At 36.9% G+C, this 16,816-nt stretch overlaps 1 protein-coding gene across 2 annotated transcripts; it reads left to right on the top strand.

Moving 5' to 3' along the window:
- Positions 1-6,149: 6,149 nt before the first annotated feature.
- Positions 6,150-15,978, top strand: LOC137174509 (sodium/hydrogen exchanger 9B2-like). Of its 2 annotated transcripts, none has more exons than XM_067579857.1 (13): positions 6,150-6,392; positions 7,865-7,970; positions 8,686-8,856; positions 9,191-9,333; positions 9,568-9,695; positions 9,803-9,884; positions 10,599-10,692; positions 10,788-10,894; positions 10,994-11,143; positions 11,258-11,366; positions 12,059-12,195; positions 14,253-14,427; positions 14,824-15,978. In XM_067579857.1, the coding sequence occupies exons 2-13, from the start codon at positions 7,865-7,867 to the stop codon at positions 14,907-14,909; spliced, it is 1,488 nt and encodes a 495-aa protein (XP_067435958.1). In that variant the 5' UTR covers positions 6,150-6,392; the 3' UTR covers positions 14,910-15,978. The 2 variants fall into 2 exon arrangements, with proteins under 2 accessions (XP_067435958.1, XP_067435957.1); XM_067579856.1 differs by having other exon boundaries at positions 6,151-6,392; positions 14,821-15,978.
- Positions 15,979-16,816: the final 838 nt, after the last annotated feature.

Below are 16,816 nucleotides of genomic sequence, written 5' to 3'. Positions count from 1 at the left end.
TAAATGTGTATAGACTGATTATTAATGATAAATAAGGGGACTTAACATAAAGTGTTACCATTTTGGTAATTGTCAACAAATCCTTTACTTTGTTTTATTTCTTTTATTTAACTTGTCAAAGTGTTCTCTAAATAAAATATTTGTTTTAGGGCTGCAACAGTTAATCAATTAGTCAACAGAAAAATAATCTGCAAGAAAATACAACAATTTCATGGACTTTTTTCAGTATTTTGTGACATTTAATAGACCGAAAAATTATTTGCCAGATTAATAGATAATGAAAGTAATCAGTAGATTCAGCCCTAATACGTATTAATATTTCATAATTACTATTATGAAACATCCATACTCTGTCTGTGTCTCAATGGCTCCTGCTGAAAATCTTTAAAAACAGCTCAGAAAAAAAAAAAGCTTCCTAAAACAGCTGGTCGCTGTAATTTTTATCTAACAAACAGGAGGGAACGGGATTATTTTCAGCAGCAGATGAATCCACATTTGGGGCTCTAGTGAGTATTTCTGGCAGCAGGACGGTGTATAACATGAGTCACTGACAGGTTTTTAATAGTTTTTGGACATTAATGACTCTGTGGCACAGAAGAATATGATACAGCATGTTATAATACTTGTTAGTAGATTGATTCATTGTTGGTTTGAGTCTTAACACCAGACTTGTTCTTTAAGTTTCTACAAAAAGGTGTCTTTAATGACGCTCTATGAGGTGTGTTAACGTCAGGTGTTTCAGTGTGCGTGGAACAATGCTGTCAGTATGTGCGCACACACTGACACACACCTGCTATTATCTAAAGGATAATAAGACATGTTAGTGTCTGCAGGCGGCCATGATTCCAGCACTGTGTGTGTTTTACAGTCTGACATTAATGCAGTCGACAGCGTGACAGCGACCTGTGTCCTATAATGCCAGGCTTTATGTTTGTATGTGTGTGTGTGTGATGTCGTTTGAGACGACTGTCATTTAGCAGAGTGACAAACACAACAGAGTTTAAAACCAACTGTTATTAACACACAGCAGATAAACACACACACACACACACACTCTCTCTGTGTGTGTGTCTGTCAGCTTCTTGTTGCTGGTTGATGACTAAGCTGTCACTTGTCTTTTCCACTTTGTCCGAGTCAGACAGCCCTTTATCAACCAAAGGTAAGACTTTGTTTTAACTGCAAGTACTTTGGAAAATTAATTTAAGTAATAAATCAGTGTTTATATTATTGCGGTGATTTATTGCTGTAATACACGTGTGAAACTGGGATTGTGCAGAGTTGTGCATGTGCTTTTGTTTGTGTGTGACATAGTTATAATCAGTGATTTATTTATACGTTTATTGGTACGTAATAAAGTTTCCTGGAAGGCACTGTGGACTTTATCAGTGCTTATTGGAAAATAAGAATTTGCTGAATAAAATTCCACAAAATACTCTCTTCATTCATCCGTTATTACTATATAACTTTGCTGTTCGTGCATGTTGGATTGTTATCTTCTCTCTAGACTAATTCTGTTTTACAGGTCGGTCATTTATGAATCATTTTCTGATAGTTTCCGGAGGTTTTCCTTGAAATAACTACAAATCTTGTTCTAATTACAAAGAAACCAGAGACAGTGTTCATGTCTGGTTAATGAATTCCAAGTAATTCATATAACCCAAATGTGAAATATAGTCCATAAGAGGATTTGTTGAAATAATTTGGTGCTAAAACCAGGAAAAAAGAAATAATGTACATCATCAATTAATTAAGTGGTAACACTGGTGATTATGATGTGTTACCTGTGAATTAACTAATTTGCTTCCAATTATTGGGAAGATATGAGTTCTCTTGAATGAAATGTTCAATTAAAACCCAAACAAACATTAAATGATTGTCGATCTATTATTGGAAACTTTATTCTTCATACTGAATATGTTGAATTTCATGTCTGTAGATAAATTTTCTTACTTTTGACTGTTTAAGTGGATAAAAGACTCTGAAGGTATCCATTAGCTGAAAATAATTCAGGTAATGGTGTGCACTGATTGAATACTATAGTTAGTAAAATGTACATTGTCTAGTTTTTAGGGAACTTCTTGAAAAAGATGATGATTTATTCATAAAAGCTTTACCCTGTTAATCGTTACAGACTCTGCATGACATGAATGTGATATGATAGGATTTATTTATGGATTACTGACACAAAACAAAATATTAAATTGAAAACATTTTTATCCAACATGGTCCCAAGATGTTAAAAGATAAAGAAACGCAAGACATTCAAACATAAATCTAAACAATATGTATGTGTGTGTATGAAAGTGTGTGCGTGTTTGTCAGTGTGTCGTTCTGGGGACCCAATTAAAGTTTTCACCTGCAAAGTGAGGACATGGTGGATTATGAGGACATTTTGTCTGGTCTTCACTTATTCATGTTAAGACTTGGTTTTAGGGTTATGTTTGGAATTAGGTTTTTAGTTGAGATTGTAAATGAGGGTCGTCACAAGTTATGAGTAAATATGTTTGTGTTTGTTCGTTGCAGATGATGGACGAAGAAGCCACGAAGCGTTACTGTCGGATGAGCGACGACGGACAGAAACAGACACAAGCTGAGGTACCGGCTGTTCACATTAACTCTTTATTATCTCACATAAAAAAACACTTTCTCTTATTAAAACATGGCACCCTGACCCACTTTTATCCACAAATAATAATAATAATAATAATACAGTTGTTTGTACAGCACCTTTCATGCAAAGATGCAGCCCAAGGGATTAAAAACAAAATTAGGCCAAAGACAAAAATGAAAATAAATAACTATGACAATAACAATATGATAAAACTACCGTTTTTCAACCACATATTACTGTAAATGTGCCATCGTTAGCCAAAAAGCTGCAGCTCTCACATTATTATCTTCGCTCTTATTCTTTCTTTCTTTCTTCTGTATGTTTTTCAGTTGCTAACTACTTCTGCACACTTTCAGCTACAGAAACCATTCAAATATCAAAAGTTTCAGCTTTTTCAGGATAATACTGCTATCATTCAGTTGTTTCAATAATGTTTCAACTTCTTTTTTATATAATCCTTATAAAGTATTAAAATTTATGAGGGAAAAGTGCTAAAGTGTTCATACTTTAATGACAGCTGCCCCACATGGAAATGCTTAACGTATTAAAACATGGGACCAATGGCGCCATCATGTGGCCAGTTATTATGTGTTTTATGTTTAGGCTAATAACTCATGAATAATGAGGCCTATCATTATAAAACAATATTTGCACCGTGTGTTCCTTGGATGAAGCTGATCCGACTGATGTAGGCCTGGAAAAATTTTCCACCATTTTGGATTTTTGGTAAACACATTTTTTTTTGCTTCTTTTGGCTCATATTTCATCTAATCTTCATCAAACTTGGTACATACCATATTTAGATGACCAAGAACAACATGTATGACTTTTTTTGGGTATCACTGCCATTTGTCTCTAATTGGTTACCAAAATTTTGAAGGTGTGGTCTGATGCACTTAAGGAGCCATAACTCTTCTTTGCTAAATTGGATTGCAACTAAATTTGGGGATGTTGTACATACAGTCACACTGCATATTCTAACCAGAGATGGTGCAACTATAATGTTATAATATGATATTTCTATAATTCTGTTGTCTTTAATGAAATGAAACTTGGTACACAAATTCTCCATGAGAATGCGATGATATGGTGAATCATGGCACCAATAGCTCCACCTTGTGGCCATTAGTAAAACACCACCATACTACTTATTAACTGCCATATATAAATAGCGAACAGCTGATGTTGTTGGATTACCTCCAAATTAAAAGACATATTGAAAAGATAGCTCTTTCATTTCTTTAAAAGATGATAAGGGAAATTTTTATGAAATTCGGTCTGATGCACATAAAGGAAGAAACCTATCAGGAAGTAAATATTCCTACAATTTGTTTTTTTTATGTGGTATTTACTGATACATGTGGCCCCTTATTTTTTTCATCTTTTATTTTTGTCTCCACATTTACTGTACATGTTTTGTATATATTGAAAAAGTTCATAAAAACCTTTAATTACAAAAAATACCTAGGGAGTTTAGGACGAGGGGGACATTTCTCTTCTTTGATGATGTTAAATGTAAAGTTCGGCTTTGTTGTCGGTTTCCCAACTCGTTCTGAAGCGAGCAAGAGAGAGAGAGAGAGAGAGAGAGAGCAGCGGTGGTTGAGTGAGCTAGAGAGTGAGTGAAGAGAGGGAGCAGAGGTAGCAAGAACAAAGCAAGTGAATGAGAAAAATAAAATGCATATTTTCTGATTGTTTTTCACGGCGGTTACATTCTCAAGCAGAAATAAATAACCATCAAACACTCAACAGATGATTTACTGTGGAGACAGACGCTCTTAACGGCAAGTTTGTGCAGGATGTCCTGTGTTGCGCAATTTATGATTCTAGTGACGAATCTCTCTGACCAATCAGTGGTCCGCAGTGTTTTCACGTCACCTTTTAGTATCAGATAAGCTCACCTGAAACCTTGAAGAGGTGATACAAAAAAAAAGTACCAAGCACCAGGTAGTATCACAACTTTGGCCTGATGGAAAACCAAAAAAGGCAAGTAGAGTGAAGTCGAGTTGAACCGTACCATGTGGCGAAAAAGCAGCTATATTCACACACACACACACACACACACACACACACACATATATATAAATATATTATAGATATACAGTCTTAACTACTGTCCTGATTGGCACATACTGTAGTACATTTGAACTGTTATACTGGTTGGCTGGTGTCTCTTTTTGTGTTTTAAAGCCTAATAATAAGTGAATCATAAACTTTAGCTGAAACTCCCGTACAACACACACACACACACACACACACACACACACACACACACACACACACACACACACTGAAGGCCAGTGTAATTTTAGTTACATGAGTAATAAAACATTGACTTAACCGACTGAATCTCTGTAGTTTCATATGAATTTCGGAGATTACCACAAACAGCTGGATGGACACAACAAAACTATCAGTCTGCTGACAACAACAATATTTAATGCTTTTTAATATTATTATTCAATGCTGTTTAATAATTAAGGCTGCTTTGTTATCGTCATTCTTTCTGCTCACTTTCAGCTACAGAAACCGTTCAAGTATCAAAACGTTCAGCTCTTTAAGGACAATACTGCTGTCATTCAGATTTCTGTCAGTGAGAGACGACGTTCACACACTCTTTAACAGCAATAAACTGCTGACAGCGTCTACATGTGTGTTTACGTGTGTGTGAGGTGTGTGAGGTGTGTGTACCTGTTGGTTTAATGATTACTGTGATAAAACAATAAATCGTGTTTATGAAGTGACAAAGACACACAGACGGAGAGAGATTGATGTATAGAAAAAGAGGAAGAAGGTCAGGACGAGTGTGAGAAAAACAAGAGAAGGAATGTGGTGTGTGTGTGTGTGTGTGTGTGTGTGTGTGTGTGTGTGTGTGTGTGTTGTGACTTCAGTGTGACCAAAACTTAAAAATACACTATTAGTAGTGATTTGTCTTTAAATTTTATTTGATGATTATTATGTTTTGTACATTTGAGATAAAGTTTATGTTTAAAACAGAATAAATATGATGGTAAAAGTATTAAATCATGCAGGTAACCAATTGTAAAAAAAAACCCCAAAAACTGTATAAATACAATAAAAGATGGTTGTGCTTATAACTACATTATAGTATGTAATAAATAGTGAATATGAACACTAAATAGTAGGAATTAAAGTGTTAATTAAAAACACAAAGATGAGCCTCATGGCGTTCTTTAAAAGAAGAAGCAGGTTACAGGTTGTTGAGTCTCTGCAGTGGTTAATAGATACATTTATAAAGATTTTAACTAATCTGAAATATAGATACTCAGGTTCAGTGCTTTTTGCACACAAGTAACACTCAAAATGAAGTATAAACAAACAAGAAAAAGTCTGTTACAGCGTGCCGAGGCTATTTAAGGCAGGAATATACTTTATAATATAAAGTGAGTTGTGAGTTTTTTTGCAGAGCAGTTGTCTGTGTTTGCAGCCAGACGGGGGGGGGGGGGGGGGGTGAAGCAGGTGTCATGTGTTATGGTCAGTGCTCTGCGAGTGGTGGCAGTGTCTCACACTTTTAAAAAGTTGTTATTAGTGTCAGTTAGCGAAGGTGTGTTACCTGAGACACACACACACACACACACACACACACACGCAGAGACTGGAGAGGACACATGTAGCTCTGCTGAAGAGGACAAAGTGCAAAACCTTTATTCTCTTTCTCTGTTTCTCTGTGGTGAAGCGAGAGAGTAAAGTTCAGGTCAGTCAGGGGGAGAGAGAGATTACCGTCCTGCCGAGGAGGAAGACGGACGAGCTGGACGCGGCCGGGGTGAGTGGTCGCACACACACGCATGCGCATGTGCACGTGCACACACACACACAAACACAGGACTAAATACAGATAAACCTAACGTAAGGTCAACTATTAATAGAAACTATCAAGTGTTTGTTGTTGTTGCTGGTTGGATGCAGTCAGATTCTCCTGTGTTACTATCAAAAACAATCTCAGAATGAGTCTGTAATAATCCAGTTAATCCAGTAATAATCCTGACAGATACTTAAAGAATCAATTCACACAAATTACACTAAAAAGAACAGCAAAAATATATTTTCCCACTCACACTACAAGGCCAAAAGTAATTGTGTTTATAAAAGTAAAAATACCAAAAATACACAATGGAGTGTCCATATATTTTTGGCCATAAGATTCATTTCCAGGGTGTTAATTTTCTGTTTTATGTCTCCAGGTTTTCAGATATATAATCATAATAATAATACACTCTATTAATATGGCACTTCTACAACACAATGCAACGCTGAAGAAAACACTGAGAAAATTCACTGAAGAGCTATTTTTAAACGTAAAGGAAGTGAATGTAGTTTAGTCTGTCCTGCTCACAGCTCTGAAACATCATATTTAAAACATTCAACAGCAACTTCAATTGTTTCCAGAAACAGAGTCCAAGTTACTCTGGATAATCCAGAACTCACGGCTGACTGTTTTCTCTGGCACTACGCCTACAGTATAGACTAGTTGCTGCTGAAATTGCTTAATCACTAAAAAGTTGCTGATTGATCGTGTTAATATTTTGATCCATTAACCTGAGCTAAACCTGGTCTGATCTATTGGAGTACAAAACGTTTTGTCAGTGTACACAGTGTGTAACAATATTAGGCTTACAGTGCATAAACTGAATTACTTATGTGGTGGATTATCATAAGGAATTATAAAAAAACACATTTGTCAAGCATGGATTTGGCTTATTTTCTTTGGTTAATATTTGTGGAGATTTCCCAATATAATATAAATTAATGCACATAAAATGTGCAGAAAGTTTTTTATACTGTAAAAATGACTTTTCCTGTCTACGTCCTCATTATTTTAGCTTTTCTTCAGGTCAGAACACATCTCTTGATCTTTTGCCCTTAAGGAACCTCCTGGTCTTCCTCTCACTTTTTTGTTGTGATGGACTAAATTTGTCCATCACAGATTAGATTTGTTGAATTCCTTTTTTTAAAACAAAGAGTGAAAATGCTTTTTAATTATTGCAGTTGTATATCGTGATACGTTAGATAAGCTTAATGCCAAATGCTTGTGTTCCTCTGTAAAGTGGTTTCCAAGTCACTGGAAGAAGAGATGGATTAACATCTAAAAGTTAACTTGTATTTGGAATACAAAGATCGTTGCTTGTGTCGTATTAACTCTCAGATGTACGTCACTTTGGATAAAAGCGTTTGCTAAATGACATCGTACCAAATACTGTGAAGTTATTATTTAACATCCTGTGTTTGTGTTTGTAGATGGAGATGACAGCGTCAAACTCGTCCTCCTGCTGTTCGTCTTGTATCAGTATGAAGGACAGATGTCCTCGACCGCGGGGACTCATCAACCTCCTCATCACCAAGGGTAACTTCACTCACTGTGTGTCTGTATGTGTGTTTGTTAGTATGTATTCCAAACATTTTCCTCTTAAAAGAGGACATATTCTGTTTTTTTTGTGGTTTTCTGTTATTTATATTCTGTTAGGATGTTGGATGTTAAACATGGACAAAGTCCCAAAACTTGAGGTGAATGTTTGTGGAAATGCTGCCTGCAAGTCAAAAGTCAGGATTCAACCTGCTCTGAGCACTTCTTTTGTGGCTTGTTTTTGTACTTTGCTGATGAGCTGATGTCAGAGTTCAGCTCCAACATGTACGGATGGATTTCAAAAGGTGATCTTTGGAATAGAGAAGGAGAAAAAGAAGTGAAATCCTGCTACTGTAGTTTGTTTATGTAGCCTCTGGAGCTGGAGGACCCTTCCTGAAGCTGACCAATCAGGACAGAGTGGGCTCATCAGGAGCTAAAACGGCCTGTTTCAGACAGAGGCTGAACTGAGGGGCTGCATAAAGGACCAGTAGAAGATAAATAAGGAGTTTTAGAATGTATACAGTATAACATTCTGGTGGTTTAGTTATATTTGGAGCCCGATGGGGGTGCTGTTTTCTGACAGCCCTTTATCTTTAGTAAGAGTGAGTATCAGAGAAGTTTTTATTATCCATAACAAATCTGTAATAAAGCCCGATGATTTACCTGTGTGTGTGTGTGTGTGTGTGTGTGTGTGTGTGTGTGTGTGTTTACGCAGTGTGTCTGTTCGCTCTGCTGTTCGGAGTCGTCTGGGCCATCACAGGAAAGGAGTGTTTGCCTGGAGGGAATCTCTTCGGCATCGTCATCCTCTTCATCTGCTCCGTGCTGGGAGGGAAGCTGGTGGGAATGATCCAACTGCCCACACTGCCCCCCTTCCCTCCACTACTTGGTACGTCCCAACAGATGATTCCAATCTAATGTAACCCAATTGAATCTAATAATTTAATTGAATCTAGTCTAATTTCATTTAATCTATTTTTACCTAGTTTTATCTAATCTCAGGTAATCTAGTCTGCAATGTAATTTAATATGATCAAATTAATCCAATTTAACTTGCTACAGTCTTACTTTGTCTGGTATGACTATTAGCTTATGGTGGCTAATGTTAGCTTAATGTAGGTAAATACTGGAGTTAATCTTTCAGAGTTGCTTTTACAGTTAAAATTACATAAGAGTTATGGTTGTGATGGTTAAGGTTTCTGTGTGTGTGTGTGTGTGTGCAGGTATGCTGTTAGCAGGTCTGGTGCTGCGTAACGTTCCTTATATAACGGACGCCATCCACATCGACACTCACTGGTCTGCAGCTCTGAGGAACATCGCCCTGGCCATCATCCTGACCAGAGCCGGGCTGGGCCTCGACCCCTCGGTATCACACACATATACATACAAACACACACACACACACAAACACATTCACACTATAAACTTAACTATGATTTATATTATTGAGACTTGAGTCCCTACATGTGGCTGTGGCAATTTATGTCCCCACAACATCAGTAAAACAAGTATGCACACACACACACACACACACACACACACACACACTATACACTAAACAACCACATTTAAATGTGTGTGTGTGTGTGTGTGTGTGTAGGCGTTGCGTCGTCTGAAGGCGGTGTGTGTGCGTGTTGCGATTGGTCCCTGCGTGGTGGAGGCCTGTATTGTTGCCGTGGTTTCTCACTTCCTGCTGGGGCTGCCGTGGGTCTGGGGCTTCATACTGGGGTAAGGGTCAGCCACAGAGAGATACAGAGAGACACGAGCACATTACTCTACATTTATGGACACTTCTGTATATATGTATATATATTAATGTATATATGTGTGTGAAGTTTTGTCCTGGCTGCAGTGTCTCCTGCGGTCGTTGTGCCATCCATGCTGCTTCTGCAGAGAGAAGGATACGGAGTGGAGAAGGTAAACATCACCTGCTGCTGTACATAAACACATCATTAGTCTGATCACAGGTGGTTCTGCACTCAGCCACCAGGGGGAGTCTGTATGAACACCATCACATGTACAGTATACTGTATATCTTTTATTTAACCAGATAAAAGTCTCATTGAGATTAAAATCTCTATTTCAAGAGTAACCTGGAGAGCAGCATAAACATTGTTACAACAATAAACACAAACAATACAAACAGACAGATATAGCTGTCACAAACTACAAACAAGTGAACACAATATCAGGTTAATATGCAACACAAGATCAAGGACAAAAATCCAGTTATGATGCATAAACAGGGACAATTTTGTAAAATGATATCAGTGAAAACTTAGGAATAATCACATTTACCAAGAGAACTATTTTCTCAATCCTTTAAAACTGATGTAAATTCTTTGACAGTAATCAGCTCTGACAGTTTCATTATTCCAGGAAGAAAGGGGAGATCATGATTCACAACTCAGTGTACTTTACAGAACCCAAAACTTATATAAACACTTAAAATATGATCAAATGTGATGTTTTTACAATGTTCTAATGATGTTCTGTGAAACTGTGTAGATGTTCAGTGTTGTTCTAATGTTGTTTTAATGAAGTTCTATTATGTCTTGTTCTGTTCTAATGGTAGTCTGCATTGTTCAAATGGAGTTCTCTGTTCTGTTGATGTTCTGTGTTGTTGTTTAGGGGATCCCCACCCTGCTGATGGCTGCTGGGAGTTTTGATGATATTTTGGCCATCACAGGGTTCTCTACCTGTCTGGGAATCGCCTTCTCTACAGGTCAGACAATATGTTCCACTCTGTTCTATTCTGTCCTGCTTTAATCTGTTCTATTTTGTTTCTGTTGGGTTCTACATGCTGCGTTTGTCTGGCAGGTTCTACGTGGATGAACGTACTGAAGGGTCTGTTGGAGGTGGTGGGAGGGGTCATCGCCGGGCTGATCCTGGGTCTGTTCTTATGCTGCTTCCCCAGCAATGACCAGGTTTGTTTTACACTATTTGAATATAAATCCAATTAAAATTAAACTATTTTAAATGTACTCTCTGTTTATCTGTGTCTCCTCCCGTCTGTCTACCTGCAGGAGGATTTGGTGTTGAGGAGGACTCTTATGTTGTTGGGTCTGTCCATATTTTCGGTCTTCTTCAGTCATGTTATAGGTTTTGCTGGAGCCGGCGGTCTCTGTACTCTAGTACTGGCCTTCCTGGCTGCTCTGGGCTGGAGGACTGAAAAGGTAACAGACAGCAGAACCATCTTAATCTGGATTGAACCACTGGATTACCCCTGTTCACACAGCAGCAGGAAGTCTTTTATCTAATCCAGATTAATCTTGTGTTTATCATATCAGACGCCGGTGGCAGCCATGGTGGGTCGCTCCTGGGATGTGTTCCAGCCTCTCCTCTTTGGTCTGATTGGAGCAGAGATCACCATAGCAACCCTCAGCCCCAGCACCGTGGGTAAGAACCAAAGCCAGATTACCAATCGGGCCCCAGGTCATTAAAATGTCAGAAAATGGTGAAAAATATTGATCACTGTTTCCCAAAACTGAAGGTGCAATTTAAAATGTCTTGTTTTGTCCACAATCCAAAGATGTTCAGTTTACTGTCATAGAGACTAAAGAAACCAGAAATATTCATATTTAAGAAGCTGGAATGGAGAGAATTTCAGCATTTTTTAAAAAATGACTCAAAACAATAATTTGATTATCAAAGTAGTTGGCAATTAATTTTCTGTCGAGTGACTAATTAATCAATAGTTATAGCTCTTTAATGTCCTGTCCAAAGGTGGTGAATATCGTCTCTTTCCAGCTGTAGACAGTTACATTAGTTGTAAGTTTATTTTGTATGTGTTTGTGGCTGTTGGGAGTCGTTCAACATCTATAAACTACAGTGAGATGGTGCAACCGTGGATTGAGCTGCAAGAAGCTGTTAAAACCTTTTAGTGGAGTTTCAGTCAGCAGCATCAGACCTGCAGCAAACATTGTCACTACTGCAGCTACAGGAAGCTCTTCCACTCACTGTGGACAAGGAGAGAGTTTAGAGGAAACTTTTATTGTATTTTGTGCGGTTTAAAAAGTCTCAAATTTGTCTTGTTGAACCTGTAGAAATGCTGCGTGTTGATCTCTCTGTCTGTCGGTGTATGTGTTCAGGTCTGGGTCTGGCCTGTATCAGTATCGGTCTGGTGATCCGTCTGCTCGTCACCTTCTTGCTGGTTCATTTCGGAGGATTCAACCTGAAGGAGAAACTGTTCATTGCTGTGGCCTGGTTGCCTAAAGCCACCGTACAGGTACATAGTCACACACTTTAGAGTGCTTTATTTTAACTTGTCAACAGCCTGAGACTAAATGGATGTCTGATCAAATTGTTTAAAGGGGACATATTGTTTTTGTGGTTTTCTGTTATTTATATTCTGTTTCCTTGATGACAACATGTAGCATTTGTGGCTACCAAAAGCTAATAATTTTTGGCACTTTTTAGAAGCAGCAAAGCCACTCTCAGTCTCTTGTCATGCCAAACTTCTCCCGTATGTCCAACTTGGCCTTCAATGATGAATTGTCCTCAATTTTGTATTGACCACGGGCTATTTTTGTGTTAAGTCATCCATTTTGATTTGCTAGCTGCTAGTTTACATCACTGTTTCATCAGTGACTTCCTGTTACTTGACAAGATGTGAACTGAGGGGTGAAGGGTTGTCGTGGGCTTTCAAATGAAAACAATTAATGGTGATTTGGCTGGTTTAGATGTTTAACCCTCGTGCCTCACTAGGGACCTAAAAGGGCCTTTAATGTAATGTTTTATTTTTTCGATCATTTTGGCTGTGGTTATGCTGTAGCCATAATTTTTGGCAAAAGTGTGTATTTTTTATTAAATTTTGGAAATCCAACCACATATTCTATATTAAGTCTATAATACACTGTGTAGAAACAATACTAACTTTCAGCATGTTAGGGCCCTTTTAGGTCCTACTAAAACCTATTAAAACCACAATTTTTGATACCATGGTTGCAACTGCATAAATTCATGCGTTCTGTTTTATACGACTTTCAAATTGAAGCCCTGGCTTCAAAATTTTTATTTACTATTTTCCAGCTGATTGAGACATTTTCTCTTTTTAACCCTTTGTGCCAAATGCATGTTATTTTCCTGGTTCCACTAGGGTCAATAATCCTCTACTATGAATACTGCAGCCAAGTATGTTACAGCTTCAATGGGTTGTATGTGTAGGTAGGGATGTCTAAATGTGGTGTATGTGTGTGTGTGTGTGTAGCCAAAATACAGAAACTCAAATCCTTATGGAGAAAAACAGCCCAAACCCTACACCCAAACCCCTAAACACTATTTTTTAATCCCATGGCCACAATGGCATATAACCATGCATTCTATTTTATAAGGCTTTCAAACGAGCCCTGGCCTTAAAATTGTAGTTTTTACTATTTTCCAGCTGATGGAGCAATTTTCTCCTGTTTTCCCTGAAGAACAAACACATACCATTAGCATTGCTTTCCACTAGGGGCTCTGCCAGGGGCATTTCATGCATTATCAAGTTTTGCAGGACATTGTAGCAAATTTATTCGGTTGTGTTTGTATTGATATGGAATTCCAAAGGTGGTGTATGTGTGTGTATGTGTGTATGTGTGTGTATGGAAAAACTAGTGTGTGTGTGTGTGTGTGTGTGCAGCTAACTCCTTTCTCCCTCTATCTCTCACAGACACACACATACACACACACACTTTTGAATGTTAAATGTTGAATTTTATTAAACTTTGTAAATTAAATGTTTTTCGAAATGATGTTGTATTTCTGCTATATTTCTAAGGCACAATAAGGTAAATTGCTATTAGACAATAAAAACTTTGAAGAGTTATAGGACACTTTACATAGAGTATAAGTTAACAGGTCAGATTCTATACTTTTATCTTATAATGCATACATTTCAATGTTGTTGCTAATCATTGATATATCCCAGACTGAAATTAGGGGTATCATCACAAAAACTAGCATTTAAAGGGTTAAAATTCTGAAAGTGAATGAATATTTGGTAGTTATGATCAGGATTGAAGTTGGTTAAAAAAACAAACACAGTGAAAGTGGAAAAAAAATTAATATTTAATATTTTTGTGGCAGTTTTTGATGTGGACCTTTTAGGTCCCTAATATGCTCTGTTGATATTTTAAAGCAAGGCACAGGGGTTAAACAAACTGCTGCTTTATTTTCATTTCTGTTTTATTTTATTTTACCTGACCTGGTGCAGGACTCTGGTGTGTGTGAAATACATGAAGTTAACAGTGTCCTTCTTGTGTGTGTGTGTGTGTGTGTGTGTGTGTGTGTGTGTGTGTCTGTCAGGCTGCTATTGGCTCCAAGGCGTTGGATATGGCGAGGGAGGAGGGGGACGACACACTAATAAAGTTCGGTTCGGACGTGCTAACGTTAGCTGTGTTAGCCATCCTGACCACGGCTCCCATCGGAGCGCTGGGCATCGGCCTTGCGGGTCCACGCCTCCTGGCCCGGCAGGGCAAAGGTCAGCACACATACCTAACCACAACACTCACCCTAACTTTTACTAATTCTGAGCTTCACTCTAAAACCAAGTCTTAACCTCCATATAGTCCTTTGAAGTAGTGCAGACTGGCCAAATATCCCCACATTCAGAAATGTCCTCACATCGATGGTTATAAATTGAAATTGGTTCTTACAAAGATAGAAAGATACACACACACACATTATCACCCTAGTAAGTGTTTATCCGTCACTTTTCTTCATAATAAGGAAAAATAAATGAAAAAACATCAGATGAAATTGTAACTTTTTGTTTTATTTATTTATTTATTCATGTAAATCATTTTTGGTACGCCACAGTCAGATAATATTTCTAATTATTATTAATATTAAAACTTTTTTATCTTAATCACAGCAGATGAGACAGAGGGTGGAGCGACGTCTCCAAGCAGCCAAGGGAACGGGCAAGAAAAAGACAACGTGACCCTTGAGAGCAAGCTATGAGGCTGTTGACCGCATGAACAGACGAAAGCTATATATTATACACTTTATGTACACACCTTATGTAGATGATAAACTCTTTGTAGCTGCAGATATGTTTTTGTTATATACATTTGTGTTTCTTATGCTTTAACATGCTTTTACTAACTATTGTCATCACACAAAAGTTCAATTATGGATACATTACCTCTGCTCTTTATGATGCATAATAGTAGAAGAAGAGAAATCACTACCAGTGTCATTGGATTCTACATATACAGGGGCTCATTAGGAAAATGAGGAATGATGCACATTAAAAAAACACTCATGGTAAGTCATGGTGAGTCAAAATTATGAGATTTACTATGTTAAAACTGTGTAAATTTCACACTTTTGATACACTATCTCATCATTTTGATTTACTATCTCATATTCTTGTTATCATTATGAGAAACTAAATCAAAATAAGATTTACTAAATCAAATCAAGTCAAAAACTTAAGTCATAAGTTTTACTTAGTAACTCCTAATTTTGACTTGCTAATATAATCCTGACATACTGTTTCATAACTAACACATCATTTTGTCATACAAGGACTATTTTCATTTTTGTCATTCATTACATGTCATCATTTTGTTTCTTTTCTTGGCAGCAATGGGCTTCCATACAGATATAATAGACCACAAATGTTAAAATTTAAAAGTCTTAATCATGTGCAAACTGTATTCTGGTAGAACTGTTTTAATGAATTACCACAGACTGAGAAATAACTGCAAATGTAAAAGGTTTTTCCAGTCAGTGTTATTATAGCAGGGGTTTGGCTATATTTAGTGATATATGCTCACAGACCATAAAGTGTTCCTAATATTTTGTCCACCACATTAACATAAATGATGGGGGCAAAATATTATGAACCTTTTAATACACTCCAATACACCACCACCCACTACAACCTCAATAATAAACATAAAGTAGAAGTATCACCTTTCTGACAATGTCAAAGTGTTGCTGAGTGTATATTCCTGTGAACATGGTTGGCTGATAGATTTCGTTTTCAGGGAGGAGAAAAAATGAATTAATTCCCATGACTGATTAGTGACTTGCCAGTATTCACGTCATCAGAGAACTAAAGGTTCTTATGTAGTTACAGAGTTGGTTGTTTAAGGGTTAAAAACACTGTGCATGGTTAATATAGCACTATATCCATTAAATTAGCATTTAATTACCTTGAATTATGGATTTATGAAGCCAGGTGATATCAACATTTGTTTACTTTTTTAGAAATTTTCATATTTTAGCCTGTATGAGAGCTTTTGTTGTTGAAACTGGTGATGTAGTAACTCCCAAATGACATTTATGTGGCATTATTGTTTATTATTTGTTTATTTGTTGTTATAAATGTGCAGTTAAGTAATCCCTGGGAGTTTAGTGACATAATGCTAACTCCCTAGCTAACAAACACTAGCTCATTAACAGTGGGATGCATTAAAGCAAGTTTAAAGAATACAATTTATACATGATTAGTCAGCTTAGATTTGTTAACTCACAAGCTAATGTTAGAGTGCCATGCTAACAATATTTATTCTGCTCAAAAGTAATAAAAAGTGTTTATTTGAGTTATTGTTCTTCAATTTTAGTTTTTGTTCCTCTTGCGTACAATGTTATTGTTAGCTAGCTAACAAACTGATATTTTGCTAGCTAACAAGCTGACATAACATTTAAACATGAAGTCTTACTGTTAGTCAAAGTTATTCATTCTCTCCTATGTAAATGTTCTTTTGTAATTCCTATTATAATTGTTCTCTTTAATAATTTTCTATGAAATTAATATTTACGATAATTACTCGGAGCTATGATTTATAAAACTGTTCTTTTTTGTAACTATTCTTTTATATGTGCCTTTAAGCTCAATAAAAACAAATACTTATTGT

This window comes from Thunnus thynnus, chromosome 22 (genome assembly GCF_963924715.1).
Source record: "Thunnus thynnus chromosome 22, fThuThy2.1, whole genome shotgun sequence".
In the NCBI taxonomy this organism is placed as follows: Eukaryota; Metazoa; Chordata; class Actinopteri; order Scombriformes; family Scombridae; genus Thunnus; species Thunnus thynnus.
Note: the sequence above shows the minus strand (reverse complement) of the source record. Positions and strands in the feature narration are given on the sequence as shown.